The following is a 14,004-nucleotide window of genomic DNA, read 5'->3' on the forward strand; positions in this document are numbered from 1 at the left end:
ATTAAATACCTAATTTCTTAAAATGGGACTCTCTGGTTTTCTAATTCCAGAGGAATTCAATGATCTAATAGTTTCACTATCAATCCATCAGCAATCCTTCTCTAAGAGTGTCTATTGGAGTCTTGGGGACCCAGACCAGCTGAATATTCTTACCAGGTAAGCCTTTTGTTGAAGCTTCAGATTACAGTAGAAAACAGTAGTGGTGGGGAGAGGAACAGGAATGGGTCTTTGATTCATTTGCCAGGGCTGCCTAACAAAGTACCATGGACTGGGTAACTTAAACAATAGAAATTTATTTCTCACAGTTTTGGAGGCTGGAAGTCCAAGATCAAGGTGTTGGCAGGGTTGGTTTCTTCTGAGGCCCTCTCTTCTTAGCCTGTAAAGAGTTGTCCTTCCTCTGTGTCTCCATATGGTCTCCCTTTGTGCCTGTTGTGCCCTACTTGCCTCTTCTTTTATGATCATCAGTCATATTGAATTAGGGTCCATCCTAATGACCTTATTTTACCTCTTTAAAGACCCTGTCTCCAAATACAATCACATTCTGAAGTACTTCAACATGTAAATTTTGGGGAGACATTAACAACCCACAAGAGAATCAAAATGTATTGTTTAGGTAAAAAACTAAAAGAGCAAACAAATAAAATCATAGGAAATTTTCAGCAGAGCTGAATAAGTGATATGTAATATAATAAAAGTGGGAACAAGAGCAGCCTTCTTGTAAGTAAATTTTATGATAGTTCTTATATGTTTTTTACCCATAGTTTTTATTTCTTCTGCGTAAAAGATTTGTGATACTTATTTGATATAATTAGCTCACTTCCAAGAAAGACCAATGTTCAAATATAGTTTTTTTAATAAAATCTACATTAACAGATAATTTATTAAGCTTATATTATCTGGTGTGTGTGTGTTTGTCTAAATAAAGAGAAACTAGTAATTCACTTATACTAGAGGATAATATTAACCCAGACCAATCTTTCTTTTCTCATCCATCATTTTTTAAATTATCCCAAATAAAAAAGAGAAAATGTCAATATTCTACCAACTTAATGAGCATACAATAGGTGCTATAACTATTAGTATTATTATTATTGCTTGTGCTGTGAGGCCTGATGAAGCATTTGATGCCCAGTCCTTCTCATACAACCTCCCAAACAGAGTTACTGTTAAGACAGGTCCAGATGTTGGCTTCAGACTAAACAAGCATCCATCAGTTGACACCTGATTAAAACAAAAAAGTAGGCAAAGGCTACCTTCAAGTTTCACAATCCCAGAACTCACTTTTAAAATTTACTATAACAGAATGAAGAAACAAAAATACTGGCCAAATTCTATTCTATCAGAAAAATTTGAAATGTTGCCGAGGACAAGAAAAATTGGAGCTATGAAACTGGCACCGATTCATTTATTAGTGAGATGCCCATAATCAATATCTTCTAATTTACTTACCTGTGGAAGCGCCGTAAGAGTTAATAAACACAAACGAGTGGATTTGGCAGTATACAGAAGAGAAACCTAGTCCTCTCAGACAAGATAGACTCCCCACAATGGCCTGAAGCAATTGACTAAGAGGGGTCTGAACTGAGCATCTGTCATCTCCTGTCTCTTGCTCACCACAACCTCCTCACCATTCTACTGTCCTCCCTTACCCCAGCAGTGGTTTCTACCAGGAACGGGGAGTGAGAGGAGAACTTGCAGGAAGTCAGCGAAAGAATGTGGCTGGGCAGAGCACGTGTGAAGCAAGGGATTATTTCTGGACTTTAAAACGTTTTTGCTCCTTTGCCAACATCAGCCACTGTCGAATTCTCTCTTCTTCAACTTTTCCTTGTCTCTTTTCCTTCTAGCGTCACACAGAGCCTTGGCTCACTCGACGAGAGGGACTCCTTTCAACTTCCCTAAGCCATCACTCCCTAGTGATCCTAAGGGGCTCCAATGGGACTGGTTCTGAAACTACTCTTGTTGAATCTTCTTTCTACTTGGAAGACTTTAAACTCCCTATAATCCCCAAAATAAGATATATATTTTTTTATTCTCAAGGACACAGTAATTATAACCTGCACATTGTGCACATGTACCCTAAAGCTTAAAGTATAATAATAATAAAATAAAAAAGTGTCTTTCACAGAAGTTTTAATTTTAATAAAGTTCAACTTATAAATTAAAAAATAAATAAATAAATAAAAGAATTTCCAGACAAGAAATGCAGCCTGCTCAATGTCCTTCATGATCCTCAAGGATAATCTTACCCTTTCCAAATGGAAATTTTTATGATATTTGTAAGCACTTGAGCAGGTTTTTATATCAAAAAGTGCTTCCTCTTACATGAAACTAATTGGCAATATTCGAAGATTCTTACCTGAAATTCTCCAGGTGCAAGCTGATTTTCACTCAGCAACACCTCAGGAAAGACATACTGGGTTCTGAAAGTGCCACTGAGGGAGAACATTTCAAACCTGGTAGAAGCTGTTTCAACTGAGTCACCGCAAGTGTCTAAATTAGTCGTTTTACACTTCAACAGGGTACAAATCTAGGGAAGTCATGAAAACCAATAAGTCATAAGAAAGTCATCTGGGATATGTTAATTTGCTTGATTTAATCATTTCATGGTGTATACACATATCAAAACATCACATCATACACTGTAAAGATATATAATTTTCATTTGTTAATGACAATAAAGCTAGGGTAAATTTTAAAGATAAAAATAGAATAAAATAAATAAATAAAATGCTAGATGCTCTTAAAAAAAAACATGAGAAAGTCAACTGAAATACTCTCTTGATCTAGAAAAATGCCTGTGCTACTTTATTTGGTAAAATAATGTTACTTCTTCATTAGAGTCATCCAGTTTATTGCTGAATAATTAATACAACTAATAATAAAAATAAAGGATTTTAAGCCCCAGTGCCTCCTGCAATTCACTGCCAAAAAGATTAGCTATGTAAAAGCAATCAGATCCTTGGCCTATAGCCATGAACAGCTATATCTTCATTGTTCTCAAGTTACTAATGATTTTAATTATCAGGAATTTAAAATGTGTTTAAAGGTTTAATTTAGGCACCTGTGTAAATCATATCTTATTGCCTGTTTCACACAATAAAAGAGCTTCAGAGTTGTAATGAGCCCTAGAGTTGACCTAGAGGCAACCACTGTAATCTGGAAAACTCATATCCTCTATAATGTGCAAGAACTGAAACACTTCTCCATTAAGTTTTTCTTCCACTATAGTACGTAAATATTTGAATATAAAATCTAAATATGTGAGTCATCTCACCATGCAGATGAAAAGTTTCCAAAACGAGATTCATATTCATTTAATGCCATCTGTACAGCATATTCCAAGTCACCTTCGTCTCTTGCTTGACTAAAGAAGTAGCCGCTAACTGGTCTTATTGTTTCCACTTTGCAGGTGGAAAGTAATCACTTCAGTGCAAGTGTATTAAGATGGGATAGAAGTAACTTTCAGGTAAAGGTAGAATGAACACATGCTTCAATTTTATTTCCTACAATCCTTCAAAAGAACACTAATTTTTTAACCCACAAAGGTAGGAAAATAGGAGGATAGACCACAGCACAGTTTTAAAAACTAGGGTGTTGATACAAAAAGTAGTAATTTATTTAGCAGACCCAAGAAACCCAGGTCCTAAACTAGCAGTAGAAAGAGCCAAGAATCAACCCTATCTACACTGCAAAGCACTCAAATTAATCACTGGGACTGCTCTGTACCTAGAGCTAGGAGTAAAGTTGTGACAGTCGAAGGAAAATAAATGAGCAGAAAGTTGTGAAGGATGCCTTGGATACTAAGTCCTCCAAAAAACCAGGTAACTGATCCTCCCCTACTCCAGTAAATAACTGAGAATGTTTCCAGAGAGGGTAAAATGGATGGTCTTTAGGTGAAAGTTTAAGAGACATAGTTGAAGGGGATTACCTGAATAAATAATACTGAAGGTTGAAAACGTTCCCCCTCCACCCCCACCCACACCTTGCAAGACCATTTTCCACACTTGGATCCCTAATGCTGTCAGCAAGGATTTATCTTTCAGGAATAGGGTTGCCAGGTAAAACACAGGGCAAAAATCCCAGTTAAATTTGAAGTTCAGGTATGCAACAAATAATTTTTTAGTATAAGTATGTCTTAAATATTGAATGGGACATACTTACACTTTTTTAAAAAAATGTTTATCTGGGCTGGGAGCTGTGGCTCCCGCCTGTAATCCCAGCACTTTGGGAGGCCGAGGCAGGTGGATCGCTTGAGGTCAGGAGTTTGAGACCAGCCTGGCCAACATGGTGAAATCCCATGTGTACCAAAAACATAAAAAATTAGCTTGGAATGGTGGCATGAACCTGTAATCCCAGCTACTTGAGAGGCTGAGGCAGGAGAATTGCTTGAACCCGGGAGGCAGAGGTTGCAGCGAGCAGAGATCGTGCCACTGCACTCCAGCCTTGGTAACAGAGAGAGACTTTCTCAAAAAAAAACAAAGTTTATCTGAACTTCAAATTTACCTGGAGATCCTGTATTTTTATTTCCTAAATTAGGCAGCTGATTCAAGAAGGAAATTAGAAGAATCTTGAAACCTGGGAGACCTGACCATCCCAAGAGGAAGTCTCTAAAGACACTTACCTCAGATTTCCCCCCAGCAAAAGGTCCAGCTAGATAATTCTATCATGAAGCTCAAAATTGGCAAGTGTTACTCATATGCTCCGAATTTTCAATGAGTTTTTGGTAATCCTCAAGAGTTACCAGATATGTGAGAAAAACTTACTGCATGAAAAAGCAAATAAAAAAGCAGATAAAAGCAACTTAAAGGAAGCAGTGGGGAGGAGCTTCAATAAAAAATTTCCGAAATAGCCTCAGAGAGAGAAGAAAAAATAATACATGCACAAAACAACAACAAGTGTTGAAGAAAAAGTAAAACTCCGAAGACAAGAAAAAAGAGTTCTTGGAAATTAAGAACATGTTAACAAAAATAAAAGATTCAGTACAAGATTTGGAAGACCAAGAGGAGGAAATCTCTCAGAAAGTAGAGGAGAAAAATAAAGTAGTAAAAAATAGCAGAGAAAATGTCGGAAAATTAGAGCCCCAATCCAAGAGGCAAAAGATCCCAATAATAAGAGTTTCAGAAAAAGAGAAAAAGAAAATGGAAAGGAAGAAATTCTGCATGCACTCTGGGGAAGGTGTGGAATGAGGAATACACATACAAAGAATCAGGAATCAGAAGAACTTCAGAATTCTCAATAGCAATGTAAGATGGGAGGATATAATACATTCACAATGCTGAAGAAAAGTCATAACCACCTTTGAATTCCATGCCCAGGGAGATACTTAACTAAATTTAAGAGGAAAGGCACTTTCAGACCGATAAGTCTCAAAAATCTTGCATCCTGATCACTCTCTTTCCGGAAACTGTTAACAACAAGAAAGAGGGCACAAGCCCAAAACAAGGAAGACGGGGAATGGAAAACAGGAAATCTACACAGGGAAGTGGTAAAGAAAAATCTTCACCATGAGGATAAAGGGAGATTCCAGGATGACTCCTATCGTGTACAAGGCATGGAGAGCAGCCAGTTCAGATTAGAGCAATGTGACCAGACAGCGTTGACTACAACAGAACAAAGGAGCAAATAAAGGTAGAAGGAGAAAAACAGAGAACCCAAAACAAGGAAATAGGTAAGAGAGCATTCCTAGGATGACAATAAAGGAAATCTCAATATAAAAACTGTGCAGAATGACTAGAGGGAAACCAGTGCAGAGAAAGGTTATTATTTTTAGCTCAAGCTAAACTTATGAAAATGATATTGTGGAAAAATTATTCTGAGATGCTGTTGGAAGATATGGGGTTTTAACAAAAAGTCAAAGAAAATTAAGTAAATGTAAAAAAATAAGGCAATTAATAACTTTAGGAAAAACAAAGAAAAAATATAAAAGCAAAACTCTGAGTGATGTTTGCAATGACGTATTGATATAAACAAAATTATGCATATTCGCTATAGAATGCTTGGAAAATCTGTGTGGCAAGATAGGGGTTTATTTCACTTTTACCTCTCTTTGTTTCTCTTCCCTTGGTTTGGAGGTAGCTTTTGGTGATAATCGAGATTTTTCAAGCATAATATATCATCACAGTTAGACTGTGAAAAATTATAAATATAATATTATACCAAAATATCTTCAATACCAAAATCCAAAATCCTCTGAAAATAAAGGATTTTTGTAACCCACTGGTACATTGACATTAAGACCTAACTTGAATTAACATAAGGCTATAACATTTCTATTCAAGCTATTTAAGGTGAATAATCCCACGTTTTCCAATAGATATATTACTATGTTTGATTCTGGGTATTTTCCCAGATTCTGCTGGTAATATCACGTAATATGTATTATTATCTTTAAATAGGAAGATTCCAAAACATATCTGGTACCAATCATTTAGATGGAATATCACCGTCTAGCAAGATAAACAGAAAGCTTGGTTTTACTTGACAAAGCTAACCTACCTCACAAGTCTAAGAAAAAACTTCCCACAACTCTGTTTAGGTAGAGCCAAGACTCTGGAGGAGGCAAAAAGGTAGGAAAAGATTGAGGAGGCAGGAAGGAAAAGGAGGGAAGAAGAGCTAAGAGATTACTCTCTTGTTTTGTGACCAACTTTTTTTAACTTAAAAATAATACATCACAATTTATATTTTAATTTTAAAAATTTATGTAGCAATATAATACCACATGTATGTCACATATATAAGGCTATATATGTTAATATACCATATAGTATATGGTAATAATTTTATGGCAATAAATGTTCTTCTACAATATAATTCATTTAATTTCCAGTTGTTGGACATTTTGTACCTGTGTTCATGATACTATTTTTCCCTCTTTCCTCCAGCACCTTGGAACACTGAGTAGGAGTAATGATTCCTTCTATGTTTTATTTTATTTTGAGACAGAGTCTCACTCTGTTGCCTAGGCTGGAGTGCAGTGGCACAATTTCAGCTTACTGCAACCTCCGTCTCCCAGGATCAAGCAATTCTCCTGTCTCAGCCTCCCAAGTAGCTGGGATTGCAGGCACCTGCCACCATGCCTGGCTAATTTTTGTATTTTTAGTAGAGACAGGGTTTCACCATGTTGGACAGGCTGGTCACAAACTCCTGATCTCAGGTGATCTGCCCGCCTTGACCTCCCAAAGTGCTGGGATTACAGGCCACTGCACTGGGCCTGATTCCTCTCATATTTTATGTATTTTTTCCTTTTGTAGCTCTTTCTCTTAGACCTACAAAGGCAATCAAGGCTCTCTCGTTTGTTGAGAAACATACACACACACACACACACATAAACACACACATTTCTCTTGACCATGAGTCTCTGTTAAGCCCTTGTCTTGTTTCTCTTCTTCTTGTCTCAGATAAGATTTCTTGGGGAAAAAAATGCATTCACTTCCCTTTGACTTTTCAACCCAATATAATCTGCCCATCATCCTATCATTATGAGCTCAGAAAATTCTGCCAAAATTGTACTCAAAAATGCCAATAATGGTCAAAGTATTGTGTTAATACACCTCATGATTTCTTTCTTCCAAGAGTCTCTACTTCCTTGGCATCTACCAGATGTTCTCTTTTTAAATTTTCCTTTATTTCTCAATTGTATTTGCAGGTTTCTTGTCCTCTGTCATTTCCTGCCCCAAATACTGAAGCTCCCAAAGGTTCTACTTTGTCAATAGTTCTTTACTGTCAGTACAGTCTCCTTTGTCGTGTCATTCACTCTTGTTTGCTTAATCGCCCCTTGTATCTTGCTGATTTTTGAAACAATGTTTCTAATTCTAGTATCTCCCTTAAGCATCAGACCAAAGTAGTCAACAGACAACTGGCTGGGTCCAGCTGAATGTCTCACAACTGCTTCAAAATGAGCACATCTATAACTGAACTCAGCCTCTACCCACTGTCAGCCAGTCTGCTCCTCTCTTGCCTCCTGATCTGTCAGAGGCATCTCACCCACCCAGCCATTCTTGCCAGAAACCTGCCACATTCTGGACTCTTCATTCTGTTTTTCTATTCCACATCAAATTAGCCACTGAGTTCCATTTTCTAAATATTTCTAGACTCCATGCCTTGCTTTTATTCAGACAAACACAATCTTGGTCCAGACCCTTAATAAGACTATTTTAATAATCTAGTCTTTTGGGTCTTTGCTCCATCATCTACAGAGTAGTAAAAATGATATACTCAAAGGTAGATCTGACCACATCATTCCCTCACTGGATCACTTCCACCAGCTGACCATCACCCGCAGAATAAAGGCTGAATCTTAAGTGTGCTAGGTAAGATCCTGCAGGACAGGATGTTGCTTCCAGGCTTATTTCCCACCAACCCCAGCTTCGCAAGCTATGCCTTAGTTGCCTTAGTAGCACTGACCTGCTTGCTGTTCCCTGCAGACCCTGCTCCCGCCTGCATCCAGACCCTTGTTCATGCTCTTCACACCACAAAGAATCCCCTCCTACTCTTTTTCACCTGGATAATAGCATCAGCTCCAGAAACTTCCCTGCATTCCCAAATTAATCTAAGTGGAGCTCTTTAGTACTCCTGCAGCAAAATGTGCATTCTACAGGCTATCACATGCCAACCTATGCTGAAATTATCTGTTCAAATGTCTTTCTCCATTACTAAAGACTGAATTCTTCAAGAGGAGGATCTATGCTTATTTATCTTCATATCATTAACACTAAACAAATACCTGGCATATAGTAGGTCTTCATTTGCTAAAATGAAAAAGTATTGTTAGAGTAGTTATCATAGAGCAAACAAAATACTGTGCAGTTGGCAGAATTTCAGCACTCAAGGGGTTCTCAGTGTCAAATAAGTAAGTGAATACTATGACATAATATGTCTTTGATAAAGCTAAGCATAGGGTGTCCTGGGAGCACATAAAGGATGTACTTAACTCAGCTGGGGAGGTAGGAGTAGCTCTGTGAGAAATATCCAGGAACCCTCCTTGGTGACGATAACATCGGAAAAGTGCTATGAAAGATTAGTAGGTGCGGCTTGCCATGGATAAAGGACCAAACAATCTGTGCAAACACCTTGAGGTTCTGCATATGCTAGCAAATAGGAGATGGGAAAATACCTCAATATTGCAGAAGCCCAGGATATATGTAAATAGAAGTGAGATTAGAGGATAGAGAATAGGAAGGGACCACACATCTAGACTTTGCGTGTCTTTCATGTTAAGAAATTTGATTTGTCAATTAGAAGTCAGTGAAGAATTTTAAGCCAGACACTATTATAATCAAAAACAGCTTTTTGTGATTTCTGTAACTACAATGTGGAGAACTGACTGGATGGAGCTGAGATTGTCAGATTGTCAATAGGAAGCCCTGTTAAGTGAGACAAGATGGGGGCCAGACCAAGGAAGAGAAGAGCAGAATGAGAGGACCATGGAGGCCACTTGCGAGCAGTGAGAGATTGGATCTTTGCAGCAATAAACCATTCCATTGAACTATCTTGGTGGTCAACTCCATTCATATCCAGGATATACTTGTGAACATATAGGGAAAATGGCTTAATTTGTTCAGGCAGGAAATAAAATGGGTTTTCAATGAACCCCTGTTATAATTATCTGTAATTTGAATATTTGTTTTTAATACGGCTACTGCAAGTAAATGTTCTGCCTTTTCCCAATCAGCTTAAAATTGAACTGACATCTAAGATTTCAAGATTTAGCAAATAGGCCAGGCACGGTGGCTCATGCCTATAATCTCAACACTTTGGGAGGCTGAGGTGGGTGGATCACCTGAGATCGGGGAGTTCGAGACCACCCTGGCCAATACGGTGAAACCCTGTCTCTACTAAAATACAAAAAAAAAAAAAAAAATTTGCCAGGCGTGGTGGCACTCGCCTGTAGTCCCAGCTACTTGGGAGGCTGAGGTGTGAGAATTGCTTGGCCGAGGAGGCAGAGCTTGCAGCGAGCTGGTGCACCACTGCACTCCAGCATGGGCTACAGAGTGAGACTCTGTCTCAAAAAAAAGATTTAGCAAATAAATTTAGCCTGTATTTATAGGCTTCCCAGCTAAAGTTGAATTTCAAATAAACAACAAAATTTTTAGCATACATAAATCCCCAAAAGTGTGATATGCTTATACTAAAAAATCATTCATTATTTATCTAAACTGTATATTTAACTGAGTGTCTTTATTTTATCCAGTAACTCTTCTGACATCAAAATATTACCTGTAGATAATAGCGCCCTTCCGCAGTGTGCAGTCCGTCAAATGCCCCTAGGGCGTACAGCTCATCTGGTATGTTCTCAGACATTTTGTAGCTTAGATGACAGCAGAGATCTTTCTGACAAACTGTATAATTTCCTGCAACTCCTGTGAGCTTCACAAAAGTGAATTCATCGAAAAAAACAGTGCCTTTAAATTCCTGGTTTCCTGATGAGAGTGATTCTATACTGCTGGCATAGGAAGTCCAGTTCACCACTGCAGAATGGGATGGGTGGGAATCCAGTTGCGAGAGGAGGAGTCTTCCCTCTTCTGTCTTCATATCATAATGAAATGCTCTTGAAGAATTGGGTGCATAGATGCCACTTCCTGGAAGTAATAAGTTGAAAACATCATTTGAAATTGGAAAGTAAAAAGGGATTTCATAATTGTTATTACTATTTTAACCTCATATTCACATTTTACTCTCTCTAAGTTATATGTTTTATTAATTTCAGTAAAACATGCTGATAAAGACAGAGAAGTGAGAGGAAATCAATTAAAGTATGAAACCGAGAAGACAAGAAGGGAGAGTTGTATGTAAGAAGTCATATATTTTGAAAAAAAAATCAAGTTAAATAAAACCAAATAAATCTACAAAACAATTTAGACTGAGATTGATTCTATAGCATATTAACAGCTAGATGTTCAAAAATTAAGAGCTGAAAAACATTGTATTAAGGAGTATGCGTTAGCTAGAAAAACATGGTTTTTTTTCTTTTCTTTTCTGATTACATCAGCCTGCATATCTTTAAGATCACACATTACCTGTCATTTTCTTTGAGGGGTAATGTATGTTGGATGCAAGGAAATTGACCCTCATGCCCATAGCCCAAGCTGAGTGGAATTCAACAGCTGACAAATGTGGCAAAACATTCATCCAAGCTGTTGGGAATACTATGGTGTCCACGTGGAAATCTTTCACCAAGGTAACAGCAGGATCATGGAAGAGTATATCAAAGCATGTGAAAATGCCAAAACTTCCAAAGGTGGTATTGAAAGTCACAATCTCAGGCTCCTTGGGTACATTGAATTGATCTTCACTCATGAAAAGGTTTTGCTGCAATAAACAGAAGATAAAGAGAAAAAAATTGTTTTAGGAAGTTGATTTGGACACCACAGTGTGGGAAAAAGTACAAGCTCACATCCTAGTGCCAGTTTCATCTATGATCAGTTTTTTCATGAGAAATGAGTTTGCTTTAGAGAATCAGAGGACATTCCAGCTAAATTGGGCCTTTAGTTCAGTCTCCACATTACAGATATGTACATGGGTATCTTTATCTGTAAAGACCCTTTGGAATCTTATAAGACATGAGTAAAATAGATTACTTCTATTTGCCAAGTATACTTAACTGTTTTCCTTGGCAAGGAACTTTGTTTGCTCCATTCTCCTCAAGACAGACTCTTTGTGGTAAGCAGTTTTTCATTCTAGCCTTGACCCATTGCCAGGGTATGTCTTTAAAAGGACAAAGTCCAAAAGGCAACATTATGCAACATAATGCACTTAGCACTTTCTGACTGCCACACACTCCTAAAAACATACTCCTGTGTTATATGTACACGGAACCACTTACGCCTCTTTATAGGAGCTTTCCACACTTTATCATTACTTTCTATGCTTTGCCTCTACTCTATTTCTAAAGTATGCTTATCGTTATCAATAACATATTTTTCTCCTTGCCCACTTTATTTCATTAGGCATTTATTAATTGGATTATTTGCAAATTAATTTTACCTTATGGTAGCGTGCCACCAGTTTTCCTTGAGAATCAAATACCACATCAGTGTTGTATTGGTAACGGCCATCAGGGGGACACTGAGGATCACCGGTATTGCATGGCTTCTTGTCCCCAATATTTGCCACAACATAGATAGAGTTGTTCTTGGCCAGGCAGCTGAGTCTTTCTTGTACTGGGGTCTGGCCAAATCTGATATATATTTATTGGAGGAAAATAACTTTGTAAATCAATCTTAACTTTCAACAAAATCCTGAATGATAGTTGCCTAAACCTATTATTTGATATATGCAAAAATAAATTCTAAATAACGCTAATTAGAAGAGAAGGATTAAGACAAGAAAGGAGTTCAGAGGAAGCCCATGCTTGAGTAAAGTTGGTTGTAGGAACCTACTGTAGGATAAGATTCCAGACCACGTATTTTTTCTTCATAGCATTTATTGTAATCTATAGTCATATTTTCACTTATGTGTTTGTCTTATAATGTCTGCAGCATCCTGTGGATATCATAGGTCAATGACTTACATGTCCTGTTAACTAAACTTATGTCTAACAGAAGAGAGGCATTAAAAAATATTTTGGGGTGGGTGTGGTTGCTCATGCTTGTAATTCCAGCACTTTGGGAGTCCAAGGAGGAAGGATTGCTTGAGCCCAGGAGTTTGAGACCAGCCTGGGCAACAAAGCAAAACCGTCTGTCTACAAAAAAATGAAAAAAAAAAAAAAAAATAGCCGGGCATAGTGGTGTGTGCCTGTAGTCTCAGATATTTGGGAGACTGAGGTGGGAGGATTGCTTGAACTTGGGAGTTTGAGGCTACAGTGAGTTCCACTGCATTCCAACCTGGGCAACAGAGCAAAACCCTGTCTCAAAAAACAAATTTTGGGGGGCCAGGTGCGGTAGCTCACGCCTGTAATCCCAACATTTTGGGAGGCCAAGGTGGGTGGATCACCTGAGGTCAAGAGTTCAAGACCAGCCAGACCACCGTGAAGAAACCCCGTCTCTACTAAAAATACAAAATTAGCTGGGCCTGGTGGCACGCGCCTATAATCCCAGCTACTTGAGAGGCTGAGGCAGGAGAATCACTTGATTTTGGGAGGCAGAGGTTGTGATGAGCTGAGATCATGCCATTGCACTCCATCCTAGGCAACAAGAGCGAGATCCCATCTCAAAAAAAATTTTTTTTGAAAGAGTTAACAAAAATTTAGAGGTAGGGGGATGCTGGGAAGATAGCAGAGCAGGGAATTTTTCTCCCCACCTAGATAACAATTGCACTGTTGGAATCTGTCTAATATTACTATTTTGGGGCTCTACTGCTTGCAACTTCCAGAGGAATGCTTGGAAGGTAAGTTACAGTTAATTTCAGTCCATTTTAGCTCTTAGCTCAATAGTGGTTACCAATTCCTCATCCCCTGTCCCTGTTACAGGCTGCCATGTCTGTGTTCCTAAAGCAGCTTGCAGTCAGCTTATGGGAGCAGGGTGGATAATAATGACCTTGTCTTTCAAATATACGAGATCTGTGTTCTGATCACTAATTGCTGCTTCTGATCATGGAGGTACAAACACAAAGGCAAGCAGCTATTGTTGTGTATACACACACACACACCATTTTTGCAGGCCCTTTCTCTGGCTGAAGTGGCTTCCAGGAGATTTAAAGAGCCAGTGTCTTATTTATTTATTTATTTTCTCTTTTTTTCATTTGGGTAGTGAGACATTTAAGGAATAAGCAATTAAATATACAGGGAAATTTAGAAAGTCACCATACATGCCCAGGGAAAGGCACAGACTCATAAAAGGTCTAAGAAGACCTTAAATTTACATCTCAAACTGATCCACAACACAAACATCCTACAACAACAACAACAAAACAAACAAACAAATATAGCAAACCCAGAGAATCTGATTCCCAGAGTAACCATGCGATAAGATTCAAATGTCTAGTTATCAACCAAAAAAAATCATAAATCATACAAAGAAACAGGAAAGTATGACTCACTCAAAAGAAAGGAAAAATAAACCAACTAAA

General features: G+C 38.0%; 1 protein-coding gene across 1 annotated transcript in view; it reads right to left on the bottom strand.

Moving 5' to 3' along the window:
- Positions 1-275: 275 nt before the first annotated feature.
- The window catches only part of VNN1 (vanin 1), a 32,497-nt gene continuing 18,768 nt past the window's right edge, over positions 276-14,004 (bottom strand). The window contains exons 3-7 of the mRNA XM_002817373.4: positions 11,983-12,175; positions 11,016-11,307; positions 10,216-10,577; positions 2,357-2,527; positions 276-1,221 (exon numbers count right to left, since the gene is read on the bottom strand). Coding sequence (XP_002817419.2) covers positions 1,039-1,221; positions 2,357-2,527; positions 10,216-10,577; positions 11,016-11,307; positions 11,983-12,175 — 1,201 coding nt within the window. The 3' untranslated portion in view covers positions 276-1,038. The remainder of the gene's footprint in view (positions 1,222-2,356; positions 2,528-10,215; positions 10,578-11,015; positions 11,308-11,982; positions 12,176-14,004) is intronic.

Source organism: Pongo abelii, chromosome 5 (genome assembly GCF_028885655.2).
Source record: "Pongo abelii isolate AG06213 chromosome 5, NHGRI_mPonAbe1-v2.0_pri, whole genome shotgun sequence".
Taxonomy (NCBI): Eukaryota; Metazoa; Chordata; class Mammalia; order Primates; family Hominidae; genus Pongo; species Pongo abelii.